Source organism: Colossoma macropomum, unplaced genomic scaffold (genome assembly GCF_904425465.1).
Source record: "Colossoma macropomum unplaced genomic scaffold, Colossoma_macropomum, whole genome shotgun sequence".
NCBI lineage: Eukaryota > Metazoa > Chordata > Actinopteri > Characiformes > Serrasalmidae > Colossoma > Colossoma macropomum.
Genome location: NW_023494807.1, coordinates 14,369,482 through 14,387,255, shown reverse-complemented (window position 1 = coordinate 14,387,255; position 17,774 = coordinate 14,369,482). Strand labels below are relative to the sequence as shown.

Genomic DNA, 17,774 nt, shown 5'->3' with positions numbered 1-17,774 from the left:
TCCAGGACAAGAGTTGTGCACACCTGCTCTATGGGCTTTGACTCATGAGATGGTCATCAAAAAGAAGCACTGGCCAATTCTGATGTATCATTGAGAATGTCTAACCCATAACATCTTCACGCCGGTAATATTCCACTCTCATTCCAAATTAAAAATTGTAGAGGCTTGAAACATTTAGCTTAGAAAATTTTAGTTATTTTAAATGAAAATTATGCGTTCTGGTGCATTCATACAGGTAAACAGGTAATTGCTGTAGAACAACCCTGATTTTGGAGATCCACCACCCTGGAGAGTTCAGATCCAGCACCTCTGAGTCTAATTTTCAGAAGCCTCTGAAGACAACTGTTATTCGTATCAAGTATGTTATATAAGGGCTGGAGCTAAACTTTGTATTCTAGTAGATTCCCAGGACCAGGATTGGGTACCTTTAAAACATGAAGATTGTAGAAAGATTAATTCATTGAGTTCAACAACTATGTCAATTCAAATCAAGTTGAAAACTGTACTGCTTTCCAGGTATTTTGAAATATTTGTTTAAAATAACCTATTGCTTACCATACCAATGTCAGTGTGCACGAAATTTGTCAAACATCTCATTTTAAGATCCCCCTTCAGCAGTTATTAAAAATAGAAGACATTCTAAAAACTCACTGCCATTTGTGTTTTATCTGCTGAAAGGCCTTTACTGGCACAATAAGAGGCAGAGATTTCTTTTTTGTGAAAATGAAACAATCAATGAACTTCTATTGCACAGAAGGGGTTCAATTAGCAGTACCATTAAAGTTCTGATTTCCAGTAACTTTAGGTATGTTAATATTATCCAGCAGTGCTCCTGTAACATTTTAAGCCTACGCAATTCACAAGAGTAACATATTCACCATGCAAATCCAGGAATTTCACTGAAGGGTGATGGGTTTATCAATGATGTGACTAGAGGTGGTGAGTGTCTAGAGGGGGCATCACTTAAGGGGCCAATCAAATTTCTTTTGGATTTCCAAAACATACCCCTGCAGCAATGGCATGTTCTTTCGTCCGTTTGGTAGACATTGTCTGCGATAATGTTAGTTATCAATTGGCCTCGAACACATTGGGAGCCACAGAATAAGTAGCTTAACCCTCCTGTTATCTTCTGACCCCAGTAATTGAAACCTCTGGGAAAATCAAAGTTCTCGTGTGTCGTGTGAACTATCAGTGGTTCTCGCTCTACTACAGGTGTGGTTATGTTAGGACTCTAAAGCAGAGCGAGGTTTAGAAAATTGCATCTTATAGTGACCTCAATATCACCCAAAACAACCAAAATCAAATGTGTGTAAAATGTTGATATTTCTTATGTTTTATACAACTAAAACAGCCTGGGGTCAAACAGACCCCAAAGAACACAGATGTATACGAAATGTGTACAGGACATTGAAACTATATCATCATGTTAATTCATGTTTACTCAGTTGTCTCCATTAAATTAGGAAAAGTCATTAAATATGAAGCATAAAAATGGTCAGTGATTTATTTAGAGATGTTAAACATTGAATGGGATCCAACTGACCCCAAAGATAAGTATTTGAATACACATTTTCTACATTTGCATGTGATTCACTGAACATTTGAATGTTGAATTTTATTTTGACAGCCCTACCACACACTCTTTCTAATTAGAGAATTCAAGTGACTGCAAAGTGCTTTTAACAATAGATATTTTGACAATGAAGCTTCAGAAGGAATCCACGTTCAGACCCCTAATAAGCAAGTTAAATGAAATGAAAAAAATCTAATTTCCTCAAATGTACAAAAATGTAATTTGATGTGGTTTGAGCGAGTTGAGCGAAGTTAGAGGTAAGAACTCAAACAAATTTTGATGCCAAACATGTCTTGATTGACGGACTACATATGGTATTCCCAGCATAAAACTAGCCACCAAAATACACTATATGTATCTTGCACTCCTTCTAATATGTGAATTCAGCTACTTTAAGATGCACACATTGTTAACACAGGTGTTCAACTGCACATACAGCTTGTCTAATCTCCATGGAAAAGTACTTATAATAGAATGAGACACTCTGGAGCAGCTGCTCATAACCCTAAGATGATCTTAACCAATGCCAAGCACTGGCTAGAGCTGTGAAGTGATGGAGCTCCATTCAAAAATTCAATAATTGGAGCTGAATGCAATAAAATCCTTACAGCAATGTTTCAACATCTACTGAAAAGCCCTCCCAGTAGAACAGAAGTTGTTTCTACAGTAATAGTGCAGAAGTGGAGTACAATCATTGCTGATGCAGAAGGAGTGAAGAAACCTCTCTGTCACAAAGTTAAAGTGTAGGATCGAACATATCAGTATGTGTAACTGTGGTGATCAATCAGGCTTCAATTTACACCGCATAGAGCTCATAGGAGGCCACTATGTTCAGAGCAGACTGTTCAATCAATCAGATGGTAGAGTGTTAAAAGCATTTCAATTCTCTTTTCAAATTACACAACTCACTGCACAGAAAAAAAGACTCCAGGGTTAAACGAACTCCTATAGGGTTCACATGAGCCTATTATTGTCAGTTAATTTGGCACAGGAAAAAAGACTCAATCTCAAGTGCGTAATTAATTTCTTTGGAGTTCATCCACTACCATTTGGGGGTTTGGAATCACTTATATTTATATTTTTGTTATTTTACAGGACTGTGCAAATGTCAAAGACCACCTTTCATTCACAGATTAGTCAAAATGGCCAATAATACAAATGCATTAATGTCTCTGCATCAGAGAAAAAAGCAGAAAAACTATTTAACAGAAAAGCCTCAACAACTTAATATGAGGTTCAGTATTCAGTAACAGAAACCTTTTCAGCATTCAGTGGTTTGTGCACCCTCTTCCACAGCTCAGTCTTAGAAGTCGGTGCATCGCTAAGTAGATTAGGTTTAAGATAATCCACTTGTATATGGAAGGGGAAAGTCAAAGGACAATGTATGAAAAACAGAAGTCTCCAAAACTGGAGTTCAAAAAATGATTAAATATGTTAAATATGTTTTCTGTTTTTTCTTAAAAATTAATAACTTTTAATTCATTCATAAATTAATGGCTGATTTGACTAAAGAGTACACAAATTATGGGGGTTCCTGTACAGTATTGTATGTATAGTAATAACCTATACAATAATAATAATAATAATAATAATAATAATAATAATAATAATAACCTTTCACACATTAAGATGCAAAAGTAATTTATGTAAAGTGCTTTACATAAAACATAATGAGAAGACAGAAATTCAAGAAAATAAAAACACAATAAAAAGAGGTAGGAATAAAAACATAAAAAAAAACATAAAATAAAATACACAATAAAAATGATTAAATAATACAATAAAGTGATAAATAATACACAAAGTGAAATAAAACTAAAAACCACAACAGATAAAAATAATAGAGAGTGATCCTGTGTTTGATGATGTTAGACATTGTTGTGGAGCATATTCAGTTTAACAATCTGACATGTAGGCAGGTGCTGGCCTAATAATGGCCTTAAAAACAAATAAGAGAGCTTCAAAATGTATTCTGTATTCAGTGTTTATTTAAATCTGATAAACCAGACCTTACAGGTATTTTCAGATGTTTGGTTCAATAATTCAAACATTTTGGGAGACATTGTAGATTTTATAGTATATATATATATATATATATATATATATATATATATATATATATATATATATATAATAATTTTAACTTTATTATCAATGCTACACAGTTTTCTCAGTTCTTTTACAATCATCTACAGCTCAATTCATCACTCTGGACACATCTAAAACTTACATATAAATAATTTAACATACTATCTACAGGAAACAATCTTGCAAATATATTGGGAGAAAATTGTGCAGACGCCACATTTTATGTTCTTTCTCCAGTTTGTTGAATTCAGCAAACACTAATTGTGCACTAAAATAAGGAGAACTGTATACTTATTTATATATTATGTTATATATATTATAAAATGTAATTTGACAAGAAGCGACTAAACTTTTGCATATGACAGTATTTGAAAACTGGGAAGTCGCACAGTGTTTGATCTATCTGCAATAAAATTTACATTATTGAAAACACTGATTCCAGACTGTTAAATAGTGATGTCTATGAGCCTATTGTACCTAGAGTGGCCCTAAATGCGGTCTGAGTTGAAAGGCTAGTAAAAGGGAAGCTGTACCTGTACTTCATGCCGGTGAGTTTGCCGGTGGATTCCTTCAGGGAGATGTGGTGACGATGTGTGAAGGAGCCCAGGCTGCGGGCGATCAGCGCCACTGTCCGGAAGCGGGCGCGGGCGGCGCTGGCTGTATTAGGACTGGCCGTGTTCTGCTTGGTTGGCTCGTTGGCCCGCGGGGCCTTGAGACCGTGGTCCGTGCAAGCGAAAGACACCTGCATGGCTAGGACTGGAGTTTAAAGTAGACCTGTCGTCAGGCAAAGGGTAGAACCCTGGGCAGGATCGGGACAAACCAGAGGAGGAGTGTGGAATTAGAAGCTGATCACATCCAGGTGAGAACTTATATTTCTTTGACCCAGATTAAAGCAATAGTTAGGCAAAAAAAAATCTAATGTAAACAGGTTACCCCTCACCCCAAACACAGACAATCAGTCAAGACAGGTTTGGTGTTTTAAGTTGTTTGTACCTTGTTGCATTATCTCAAATAGATTTGCTTATCCATGACAGAGACTCACAGTCGCATGCAAGAGGTTCAATACTCCCAGTCAAATTACATGTTTTGTTGATTTTCTAAGTGAAAGTAAGTTAACACATCCTCTACAGAGAACACACTTCAATATGACATATTTCTGCAAATTTTAGTGCACGATTTGTATTTATTTGCTGGGTTTAACACATGAAAAAAAAACATATAATGTGCCATAACTTTTGACCAGGCCATATTTAACATGTTCTTTTTATTTCCAATAAGTTAAATTCAGCAAATAAACAGTAAAAATGTGCTGAAGTGTGTCTTCTGTAGAGGATATGTTCACTTATTTTCACTTCAAAAATCAAGAGCATACATTTTGGTGTAATGCTAAGAAAAACATGCCAGCAACCAGAAGGATGTTAGTTCAAATCCCTCAACTCCTACTTGTGCAAGAAATTCAACTGCCCTAGGTAGCACTGTTACACTCATCCCAGACTGGGCAAAGATAGGCAATTTCCCTTGTAAGTGGACATAAGCGTAATTTAACTTATGACATAGTGTTACACTACCATCCAAAAGCTTGTAATCATTGGTTTCAATAATATTGAACCAAATTTGTTGCAGATACATATATAAAATGTTTGTAGCATGACACAAATATACTAAACACTTCAAACAATTTGTAGGAAGCTGTAAAAAATGTAAAAAAAAATTGATGGTGACTGGAGCTGTAGATGATTCCATAATCATTTAGAAAGCCGTATAGCATTGATAACGATGCTATAACAAAATTAATATCCAGAATGCCTCATATTTGAAAAGCAGTGACCAAATCTCTCTGACTGAAAAGCAATTCATAATACATTTGACAAGAAATTATTTAAAATAGGTAATAACAGTTTATTTATTTATTTTTTTTGTACTACTGTCTTTTTTAACTGTGTCAAATTTCTAAAATACTTTAAATTATTACTAACTCATCAGTTTATGCTTTGGTGTCAAGTTTATAACAATCACCATGAGTACATAAGGATAAGTTATTATTAAATAACTATTGAATGGTGTTTATTAAAATAAACGAACGCACTATGATTATGTAAAAACTCAGCGCAGTTTGAGACAAGCATGTGATGATTCAGGCATAAAGTTTGCACTATACTAATTGGTGGCCATTATCTTTCATTATTGTTAGCTGCAGTAGCCTCATCGCTAAAACTAAAGCAAAAAAAAAGAAGGAAACTTCAGGCTGACTGACTATATTTGGAGTAAAAGGGAAATGTGTAAGGGGTAACTCTGATTTGTCACTGAGCTATGGTTTCAAGCCTTAGCTTAGAATAATATACAGCTTAGAAGCTATAAAAACATCATTGGAATTGCAGTGTTTGAAATTGCAAGACTATCCAGGAAACTGGCCATAAGAGATTTAGATTTGGACTTACCAGTCCTTATGATGTGATTGGCTCAGAGACTGCAGGTCTTAGAGAAGCCAGAGGCAGCGCAGGGTCATAGGTGCTCAGTCCTTCTGTATACGTGTGTGGAGAAATGAAGATGACCGCGAATGTCCTGCTCAAAGAATAGAAGTGCCTTTGGAAAGTCTTGAAGGAGTCCAGAGATCAACACTTACTGCTTTCTACATCTATTACATGCGCCTCGCTCTCTCTCTTCCTCTCCGCTTTAGGGACAGCAAGCTGTTCCAGTCTCTGCTGACCAATGATCGTCTTTTCTTCTTCTTCTCCCGGAGTGATTCTGCTCCACTTCTCCTTCACTTCCCCTTTTTGTTTCTTCTACTGCTCTGTCTTCATCTTTCAATCTTCTTCTCCTCCAGCGAGCTCAGCAGAGCCTCAGCAGCCCCTTAAACAACTCCCGGAGACAGAAGAACCCACAAAGCAGGAACACAGTTGCAAACTCTCTGACAGAAATCCACACTGAGGCTTGTAGCTAAAAAAAGGTGATTGTTACCTGAAATCAACTCAAAGACTCGTCCCAGTGAAATGTGTTCCCATTGAAGAAAGTGTCCCGTCGAAGAGAGACAGGTCATGGAGAAGGATTCCCTAACTAGCGCAGCGCAGGATTCGGAAGGAACTCCTCTTTGATGAACGAAAGAGGACGGGAGTTGAGCGAGAGAGAGAGAGAGGGCGAAGTGAACGAGGCATAATTGCAGTGCCTGGCGGTGGAGGAATGGAGAGAACGAGTGCGAGAGAGGGAGGGATGAAAGCAGAGCTCTTCAGTGCCTACTCAGAGAGAAGGGGTGGGGGGGGGGAGAGAGAGGGAGAGGGAGAGGGAGAGAGAGAGAGGATGGAAAAGAGAGGGTATAAATAGAGAGAGAGAGAACTAGGGTGAGAGAAAAGTGAGAAAGAGGGGGAGAGTCATAGACAGAGAAGGGGAGAGAGAGAGCTGCACGATGACTGAAATAACTGCAGTCTCTCACCAGTGGCTCATTTCAGCTGAGGAGAATCCATCTGGATGGGGCTCTGTGTGTGTGCAGGCGTGAGTGTGTGTGCTCACGCTTGTGTAAGTGTGTGACCGAAACAGAGGGACATGTCTCAATGTCTGAGTGGCTACGCTTGTCCGTGTGCATTTGTGTCAGAGGGTGCCAAAGCAGAAGATGAACAGCGTCTGTGCAGCGTTTATCTGTGTGTCTGAGTGTGTGTGACAGTGACAGCGACTCTAAGAATGTATGTACACACAACAGGGATTGTTCAGGGATGTAATCTAGGTCACAAGCATTACAAAGCACTACATGCACACTAGCACTGTTATTTTCCAGTGAAGGACGTAATGCCTCCCCTTTGAAAATAATGTAAGCCTCTCACCATTCTATGTACTCAATGCCTTCTCAATTATTCAAGTATTTCACAAAGAGGGAAACCTGATGCGAAGGAAAAGACTACGTGCCTTCACGTCTGCACACGGGGGGCACACGAGGTCAAGCAGTGTGGTGCTCCGAGTGAGCTGGGAAAGTGATTCAGGCTGGGAATCTTATCCTGCTTTCAAGTGCAAATCAAGCCGAAAGTTTTCTCCGAGGTGAAACTCCTTCATTGATGCGTTCATGTAAAAATCATGCAGATTGTGGAGTGGCTGTTTATAGCTGGCAATCAGCTGGCATCTGTCGAGTTTGGCCTATTTCAGAGATATTTTTGAAGAGAAACATAACAGAAATAAAATGAAAGTTCATTTACAATTATTTTAACATTGATTTACCTTCGTAGAGTATTATTTGATTATTTACTGTTGTGGGATGGTCCATTTTCTTCCTCAGCCATGATAAAAATCAGCATCACAACTTGGACAATTGCCTATTCATGCTCCACCTTGTTTCATAGCTACTGTAGCTAGGTGGGACCACCTTTATAAAATGCTGGCAAAAATCTCATTCAGCCAATAAAGAAGGACACATTTGTTTGTAAGTAGGATCGCTAATATGTATATATGTAAATCTCAGCCCCCCGACATGGAGCAACAGTCCCATCTGTTTTTACATACCTTCATGCTGTTCAGAACTTAATGGTGCCTTCAGAGGAAGGTATTAAGTTCAGAAAGTAACAGTAAAACCACAGCATACAAAGAAAAAAAACATGCTACTAAGATCTTTGCACAGATTTTTCATGATGTTTAGGTCAGGGGACTGCAAGTGCCATTCTAAAAGCTTCAGTTTGCATTTTCTGAAGTAGTTCATGGTGGATTTTGAGATATGTTTCGGAGCAATAATTAGCTAATGAACTATTATTAATTAGTTAATGAGCATCAGAACAATTCTGTCTCTGTCTTGGTCTTCCGGATCTTCCACAGTTCCCCTTAACTGCCATTTCTTAACCACACTCCAGACAGTGGAACCTGTGAGCTGGAAGCACTTTGATATCTTTTTATAGCCTTCTTCTGCTTCATAGGCATCAATTAGCTTCACTTTCAGATCCTCAGCCAGCTGCTTAGAGGAAGCCATGGTTGTTGAGTGTTAGTACAAGGTTTGAAAAGTCATAGAATTTATAATGCATGAGCTGACAATTCCTAATGACAACTACTGACCTGTCTAACTAGTGCTTAACTAGTCAATTAAGGCTTAACAAGTTCTGCGAAGTTACAAGTAGAATGGTGTCCAAACTTTAGCACATGCCACAATGACTATTTCATTCTTTTCTATTTGTTCATCAAATACAAAGTAACTGTGAAATGTTATTTTTTAATAGTTTGCTGTATAGGTTGTGTTTACTTCTTTTCACTTTAAAAGTCAACAAAATGTATACTCAAAGTTATATTTACAAAAGTATGTACTGGGGTTTCCGCTATGTCTCTTTATTGCTGGTTACGGTGCAAAGGAATGATTCAGTTTATTGGTTATGTGGGTTAAGTATATTCATGTTCACGTACCACAAAACAATACTGTGTTCTGTCTTTGTGTCCGCTGTCAACTTGTCAAATTGTCTATCAAATGTATGACTGTCAAATGTCTCTCAACATATTGATATGTGCTCCAGACTACATGTCTCCATTGGCACCGCAGAAGCCAGTTTTAAACTGGAGTTCTGTGGCTTGAACAGCAAATCATAGAGCGTTCATTAATCCTTGGGGCCATTTTATTGTTTATGTGTTTTAACAAGTAAATTCCTTCACTGACCACCAAATCAGTATCAGTAAGCATGCTTTGTCTTGCTTAAATGATCAAATAAAGTTTATGTTGATAACATAACTGTTTGACGGGGGAAAACAAGCTAACTTGCAATGATTTTAGTCGTCTATCTTAGCAGTTCACTACATTTAAACACTTAGAAACTACATTACTTTCAGCATAATTTACAGGCTAGTAGTTCCAGATACTACTGTTCTTCAAATACAGAACAGTATGGGAATGGTGTGGATGATTGGATGGATGATTGGATTATTTTATTTACAAATAATTTTACACAAGGATTATAATTTACAGGTCAAATACTTGTAACGGACACCTTGGTACATACATACATATACACACAAACCTTTACATATGTGTAAAGCGTTAATAGGCTTATATGCATCTCTCCCAGTGTATCTTTAAGTTTATCTTACTTTTTCACAGTGTCTAGTTTCTTCACAGTCTCTACTGTTTTTCACAGTGTCTAGATTTCTTCCTCACCAAACGCAGTGCTGATGTGGCATTAAGCAAACTGCCTTCCCGAACAGTCTCTCTGTGCTCAAATCAGAAAAGCTCATTGAGTTAAAGCTAACCATCTAGCACAGGCTAACCTAGCAAGCACAACTGAGCTATCAGGCTAGCTAATCTGTCTGCCTATAGTCTGTCCATTCATATTTATTCAGCTGGCTAATCTAGTGTTCCCTGGATCCATATCTAGCAGTAAAGAGAATAAGAACCTTACCCTCCCATATGTAGTGCCTGTTTCACTCATTTCTTCTTGCTCATACTGTTGTAATTAGGTCTGCTTCAGCAATATAGCAGGCTGGAAGTGTTGAACTGAGGGCCATCATTCACGGGTATCAGAATTTTAGGACCACATCCAGACAGTTCTCAAAGAGGCCTGATTAATGATTTTTAAGATGTTTTAATATACAACCCTATTTCCAAAAAAGTAAATAAAAACAAAAGTAAAATAAAAACAAAATACAATGATGTGCACATCATTAAAACCCCATATTTATTTGAAAATAGTACAAAGACAACTTATGAAATGCCCCACCACTATCTCTCATCTGTTCCTCCACTCTTATACCCAACCCCCCTGACACCGAGACTACATATTGAAAGGTAGAGAATGATTAGAAGTAGGTCTGCACTATATAATAAGATAAGATAAGATATCTTTGATAAGATGTGCTTTTTTGTGTGTGTTTACAGAAATCTTACTAACTTCTACGTTAACCACCATTCGCTACTGTGCAAAAAATGATGAAATGCTAATGACTAGTTACACCAGAACTGCAAAAACATTTCTGTGCACTGTTATGCTGAGTAAGAACACACAGTGTCACTAACGTGAAGTGCTACGCTTATGAGCCATCAAAAGCTATTTAACTGCTAATGGCGCCCTCTTGTGAAGAATTTGCAGCCTGCGAAATGTAGGTTCCATGAGGAGTTTCAGGACCAGCTTTTTCTATGGGTAATGGTGTAATTCATCTGTATTTTAAATATAGAGCTCCAATAAAAAAAAAAATTTGTTTGTAATTCTTTAAAAAGCTCCTTGTAATGATGCAGATATATTGACAGTAGCCTTTACTGCTTTATACAGCATAGCATACAGCCTTTGCCTTTTACGTACAACACTAAGAAAAAAAATATTAATCGTGTTTTAAGCATTTTACAGGTTAATAATTCAGGATAGAGTAGTGTTTAAGCTGTGTGTGCATGTTTTGTATCTTGCTGTTTAGCTCAATGGCAAATTTTTTGCTAAACCCCAGCATAAAGAAACTGTCTTCAGCTTCTGATGTTACTTTCCTACAAATCTAATTACATTACTGAAGTACTGCATGTGTGATCCAATCCCTCATTGCAGCCCCTAGGCATGTGTTTATCAAGGAAACTCATATTGTGATGATGATATAAGTATGATTTTGCATCGTGCAACCCTAATTAAAACAATACTCCTAAATGAAGGTTAGTAATTCTTTCACATCCATAAATAAATTAACTTTAAAAGTATATTATACTTTAATAAACTGTATACTGTAAAATTATAAAAATGTTTGTATCATACTGAAACTGTGTATATTAATCATCAAAGTTTGAATGAAAAAAAAAAACAAAATAGAAATACAACCCCATTTCTAAACAAGTTGGGACGCTGTGCAGAATGTGAATAAAAAGAGGATGCAGTGAGATGCAAATCATGCAAACCATATTTTTAAAGGAAAATACTACAAAGACAACATATCAAATGTTGAAACTGAGAAATTTTATTGTTTTTTTTTAAAAATATATGCCCATTTTGAATTTGATGCCAACAACACATTTCAAAAAAGTTGGGACGGGGGCAACAAAAGGCTGGTAAAGTTGTGTAATGCTTAAAAAAACACCTGGTGGAAAATTGGTAACAGGTCATTAACATGATTGGGTATGAAAAAGCATCCCAGAGAGGCTGAATCTTTCAGAAGTAAAGATCAGGAGGGGTTCACCACTCTGTGAAAGACTGAGTGGGCAAATAGTATAACAATTCAAGAATAACATTTCTTGATGAAAAAATAGCAGAAAAAATTAGCTTTTCATCATCTTTGGTACATAATATCATTAAAAGATTCAGAGAATCTGGAGAAATCTCTGTATGTAAGGGACAAGGCCAAAAACCAATATTTGCTGGCCATGATCTTTGGGTCCTCAAGTGGCACTGCATGAAAAGCAGACATGGGGGAAAGTGGAAAATTGTCCTGTGGTCTGACAAATCAACATTTGAGATTGTTTTTTGGAAATCATGGACACTGTGTCCTCTGGGCTAAGACCGCTCAGCTTGTTATTAGTGCACAGTTCAAAAGCTAGTATTCATGATGTTATAGGGGAGCATTAGTGCACATGGCATGGCTGAAGTGCACATCTGTGAAGGCACCATTAATGCTGAACGATATATACAGGTTTTGGCAACTAATGCTGCCATCCAGACAACGTCTTTTTCAGTGAAGGCCTTGATTATTTCAGCAAGACAATGTCAAACCACTTTCTGCATGTATTACAACAGCATTACATTTGATATGTTGTCTTTGTAGTATTTTCCTTTAAAAATATGGTTTGCATGATTTGCATCTCACTGTATCCTCTTTTTATTCACATTCTGCACAGCGTCCCAACTTGTTTAGAAAAGGGGTTGTATTTCTATTTTGTTTTTTTTGATGATTAATATACACAATTTCAGTATGATACAAACATTTTTATTATTTTACAGTATACAGTTTATTAAAGTATAATATATTATACTTTTAAAGTTAATTTATTTATGGAGGTGAAAGAATTACTAACCTTCATTTAGGAGTATTGTTTTAATTAGGGCTGCACGATGCAAAATCATACTTGTATCGTCATCACAATATGAGTTTCCTTGATAAACACATGCCTAGGGGCTGCAATGAGGGATTGGATCACACATGCAGTACTTCAGTAATGTAATTAGATTTGTAGGAAAGTAACGTCAGAAGCTGAAGACAGTTTCTTAATGCTGGGGTTTAGCAAAAAATTTGCCATTGAGCTAAACAGCAAGATACAAAACATGCACACACAGCTTAAACACTACTCTATCCTGAATTATTAACCTGTAAAATGCTTAAAACACGATTAATATTTTTTCTCTTAGTGTTGTACGTAAAAGGCAAAGGCTGTATGCTATGCTGTATAAAGCACTAATGGCTACTGCCAATATATCTGCATCATTTAGGAGCTTTTTAAAGAATTACAAACAAATTTTATTTTTTATTGGAGCTCTATATTTAAAATACAGATGAATTACACCATTACCCATAGAAAAAGCTGGTCCTGAAACTCCTCATGGAACCTACATTTCGCAGGCTGCAAATTCTTCACAAGAGGGTGCCATTAACAGTTAAATAGCTTTTGATAGCTCATAAGCGTAGCACTTCACATTAGTGACACTGTGTGTTCTTACTCAGCCTAACAGTGCACAGAAATGTTTTTGCAGTTCTGGTGTAACTAGTCATTAGCATTTCATCATTTTTTGCACAGTAGCGAATGGTGGTTAACGTAGAAGTTAGTAAGATTTCTGTAAACACACACAAAAAGCACATCTTATCAAAGATATCTTATTATATAGTGCAGACCTACTTCTAATCATTCTCTACCTTTCAATATGTAGTCTCGGTGTCAGGGGGGTTGGGTATAAGAGTGGAGGAACAGATGAGAGATAGTGGTGGGGCTTGAGCCGCACACGCTCCGGGGAAACCCGCTTCATCTCACAATCCTGCGCCGCCTAGCAGGGTTCCCCCATGCGCCTCCCCCAGGCTTTGCTCCGCGTGGTACAGCGCGTGATGATGTGGATCAGTGAGCGTGACGCTACCCTTTAGCGAAAACAGAGTTATTTTCATCTCGCTGAGTTCGTTCGAGAGCTGTTCTCTTCCACGTCCCCATCTGCTCTGCTGCCTGACTGCTTGGCCTGTTTGAGACCTTTAGCGCTTTACTCATTTCTGCTATGGGATTAAAACAAGGCTTCTTTTGTACTTAAATGAAGGCGTTCCAGTTCATCACTCTAAACAACAAGATTGCTGCACTCATTCATTTCAATTTAACTCAATTACATTTGTGTTTCGCTTTTTACAGCACACATTTTTCCAAGCTGAAATCCAGGTCCAGACCCCTAATGAGGGCCACGGTGGAGGAGAAACTCCCTGAAAGCATGAGTGAAAAACACTGAGAGGAATTAAAACTAGTCTACACCTGATAGTACAAGCAGAACAAGTTTACAAGTGAGATGAAATGGAGGACCTGAGATCAGACAGAGGGAAAATCTGTGAGGTAAGCCAATGGCAAGTGTTAAATGTGTCAGAAAACTGTCAGAAAAAAAGATTGAGGTTATGAGAACAGTCTAAAGCCCACTGCATAGGCTACTGTGATAACCGTGGGGGTGGGGTGTTGATTTGTATCAGAGACATTTTTAAATGCTCTGAAGTTAAATTAGAGAATGTCTCTTTAGAATGCTTAGTTTTAAATGTAGCGTTGTCATGTAAAATGTAAAAAACTTTCTTTTGCAGTTAAAAGTGTACAGCTATAGAATGTATTACCAAAATCAAAACACAAAATTAACTCAAAGTTTTTAATGTAAAAGTGAAGCATTGGCTTAAGCAGAAACAAACCTTTGAAAATTGTGCCACTTTTAGTTGATATATGGACATAGATGCATTCATCACAAATTCAATCATATTTTAGGTATGCATGCTTTATGTATTTTATGTATTAACTCCACATGTTGTGCTATTAATTTCTTTCTTTCTAAAAGCCTCACCATGCACTGGGGCTGCAAATTAGCTTAAGCTAGGTGCCCTATGTACATTACATGTGTTATATTCTATGTAAAAATGTTGTCTCTGTATCGCCCCTGTCAAATATACAGATAAAATAAAATAAACAAAACTAGCTTCTTACATTTATATGGTATGAGATGAAGGCAACAAAATCTTAGGGCGAATTCTCTGGAACACTGATATAATTCCGGATTATATCTGAAAGATTCTTTGATGATCTATGATGCCTTGATGCAAGAAAATAATCCCATTCTACGTGTTTATCCATCAAAGCCACTGAGATTCTGGCCCAAATTTCCGTTACTAGAACTTTGTCACAGGCTATTTTTGGTTGCAACGCACTAAAGCTTTTTCTCTTTAAATGACGTACACAAAAGTAATTACAAGTACAGCGACCCCTTAAGACTGCTACACATGCAAGAGAAAATTAGTTCCAAAGCCATGTTTGCATGCCTTCAGCATCTGAATCACTGAGGCACTTAGGCTGTATGGAAAATGCTCACACTTTTCCTCAGGTGGTATGTTGTACTCTGGGAAACCTGCAGCAGACACAGTGAGAAAACAGCTATTTAATGTCCCATTATAATCCATTATCTTAACAGCAAAAGGAAATAAAACATTACATGTACTTATTTATTCATATTATATAGCAAACTCTTAAGAAATAAGTTCTCCTTCCCAACACCATGATTATTGCCTTTGAAACATCATAGGCTTACTTGTCATTTACCGATGATATCCGATTACTTTGCATAGTCATAGGCCTAGAGTGTATATCTGCCTTTAGGCAAGTCTACAACTTCCAGTAATTAGGGGTTAATGCAGGGGATTGGCACTCATGTAGCTCATTACACACCAGAAGAGAGGTTTGAGAGGCACATGATGATAGACTATTCATTAAAATATCTGAAGCAACCAGGTAAGACTTTTTAATTAACATTGTTCAAGACTTTCTCACACAAAAGTGTTCATCCTGTTCAGATTTCACATTGGTGCTCGACTTTGGCAGCCCATTCTACCTTATTATTGTAATATATGCATGAACTTGAGCCGGACGTCCTGGCAAAGGCCAGCTCAGGACATTAATATTCCTTAACAAGGATCTTTTGCATAAACACACCCCCCTCCCCAATTTCACCACTCTGTGGACAATTAGAAAGGCTGATCAGTCTTGGCTGGACTTCACTCCTTCACTTCAGACTTCATCTGTTTCCATAGAAACCAGTTAATTAGTGGGTCACTGGAATGGAATGAATCAAAAAATAAACAAAAACAAAATAAACAACAACAATCAGCTAGTCCTGCCAAGTCAATCTAAGAAGTTCCTAAAGTTTTGAAGTTTTGCTGCAGGCAGTTGATTCCAGACTGAAATTATAATTATAATAATAATTTAAAATTAGCCTGGCAAAGTTCAGAAGAGAACAGAGTATGCAGTTAGAGATCACTTTGTTGCCAGAAAAAAACTTTCTTACTGAAATGTTCAGAGAGAGTTCTGTCTACACGAGTGGCAAACTGTGACTATTAGAGCTGGGCCTATGTCCATACTGTGTCAAAAATGAGATAAATACCCACATCTATGATAATGCTAATTTCTGCTATCACAACTATGGGATTTCTAATAGTATGTTAGCACTAAGCTATTGCTGGTGCTCATGAACATTCTCGACCTTTTGCAATTAGTTACTTATCTAGTACTTTCAGAAGGCCTAGAGTATGTGATTGTTTGATTTCACTGTCACTTCCTATTTATAATGATAGATAATGTGCTTAATATGATTTGGTGAACAAATTTATCCCATTTTCCATTTACTCCAGATGTAGTCAGTGAGCCAAGTCATGTCTGGAGTCCAAATTTTGCTTCTTTAGTTTGGAGCTGCAATTCTAATGTTGCTAACAAATCCTAGAACTCAGTAGTCACCCAAATAGCCCAAATAATGTCTGTAAAAATACATCCCTAAAACTTTTCTCAACTCACTCAACCTGCATCCAGGTCTTCATTAAGGTTGCACAGATTTGCTGATGTGGTTTAGAGAACACTGTGAGCTGTAAAAAATTAAAAACTTTCACCACAATGGACAGTGATTTCAGGCAACACCAGGGCTAGTATTCACAAAGCAGGACTAATTTTGGATTGGACTTCTCAGTATTTATGACAGTCATTGTCAGAAACATTGATCTTATATCAACACTCCTTCTGCTGAGGTGGTTTGTGTATACTGGCCCTGTTGTGGCTGCCCACAGTTTTATTCATTTTTACAGTTCACGGTAAATCACACTGTATCTCAAACCACATCAACATAGATACCATGATTTTCAGTTTCAAGAATCTTTTTTGTTCAAGAAACTTTTTTGTTTCCAATCTAAAGTTAACAATGACATAAGAGTATTGCTACAATCCTTGCAAAGTTATACAACAAGAAAGCATGAGTCCTTCTCTAAAGGCCTAGAAGGCCCTGAGGGTTCCCCACTGGTCTGCACAAAAAAAGAATAAGCTAAACAAGGCTGACATGCTTTCTGTAGCTTTTTCCAACTTGAGCTTGATGTGCCTGCATTTAATTTGCAGATAAAATGGCAAGATAGACTGAGTTGTTTTGGCATTTATACGGCTTCAGAACTACAGTAGAGGACAGGCTGAAAGTGTGCTTGACTGTGTGTGGGCCACTGGCTTCCTCATTACTGTCCTCTGCCACAGTTGGGTCAAAAATGTGGAGCAAATATGCAGCTAACGCTGTGACAGCATTGTTCTCACTCTCAATTTAGAATAGCAGACAGAATGTCTGTGAGAATGAAAGAAATGAGGCGCACGTCATCTGAATGTGTGGGTTTGGGGGTTTGCTTGTGTATGTGCGAGTGTTTTAAAGGAGGGCTGCTTCTGGGTCTGCCTTAAAAGATATTCGTGCTGACCTAGAGCTGTCCACAGTGCTACAGAGAGACTAGACAGTGTCCACACTAGTGGTTTTGCAGGCTCATGCACAGACATTTTGGGACGCAGGGGCTCAAGGGACAAAAAGGGCAATGAGAAGGTGAATTAAACTTAATTCATTTACAGCATGTTGCAGACACTGTAGTCAATAGAGGCAGTATAATCATGTTTCAGAGGACATTAGTATTATGTATTAGTATTATGAGTTTTTCCCAAGGCAGCCAAAACAAGCTTTACTACAAGACCAGGAAT

At 37.4% G+C, this 17,774-nt stretch overlaps 1 protein-coding gene across 1 annotated transcript in view; it reads right to left on the bottom strand.

Annotated features, from left to right (window-relative positions):
* kcnab1b (potassium voltage-gated channel, shaker-related subfamily, beta member 1 b) overlaps positions 1 to 6,900 on the bottom strand; it is a 104,913-nt gene extending 98,013 nt beyond the window's left edge. The window contains exons 1-2 of the mRNA XM_036556605.1: positions 6,100 to 6,900; positions 4,195 to 4,460 (exon numbers count right to left, since the gene is read on the bottom strand). Of these exons, the coding sequence (XP_036412498.1) occupies positions 4,195 to 4,409 (215 nt within the window). The 5' untranslated portion in view covers positions 4,410 to 4,460; positions 6,100 to 6,900. The remainder of the gene's footprint in view (positions 1 to 4,194; positions 4,461 to 6,099) is intronic.
* Positions 6,901 to 17,774: the final 10,874 nt, after the last annotated feature.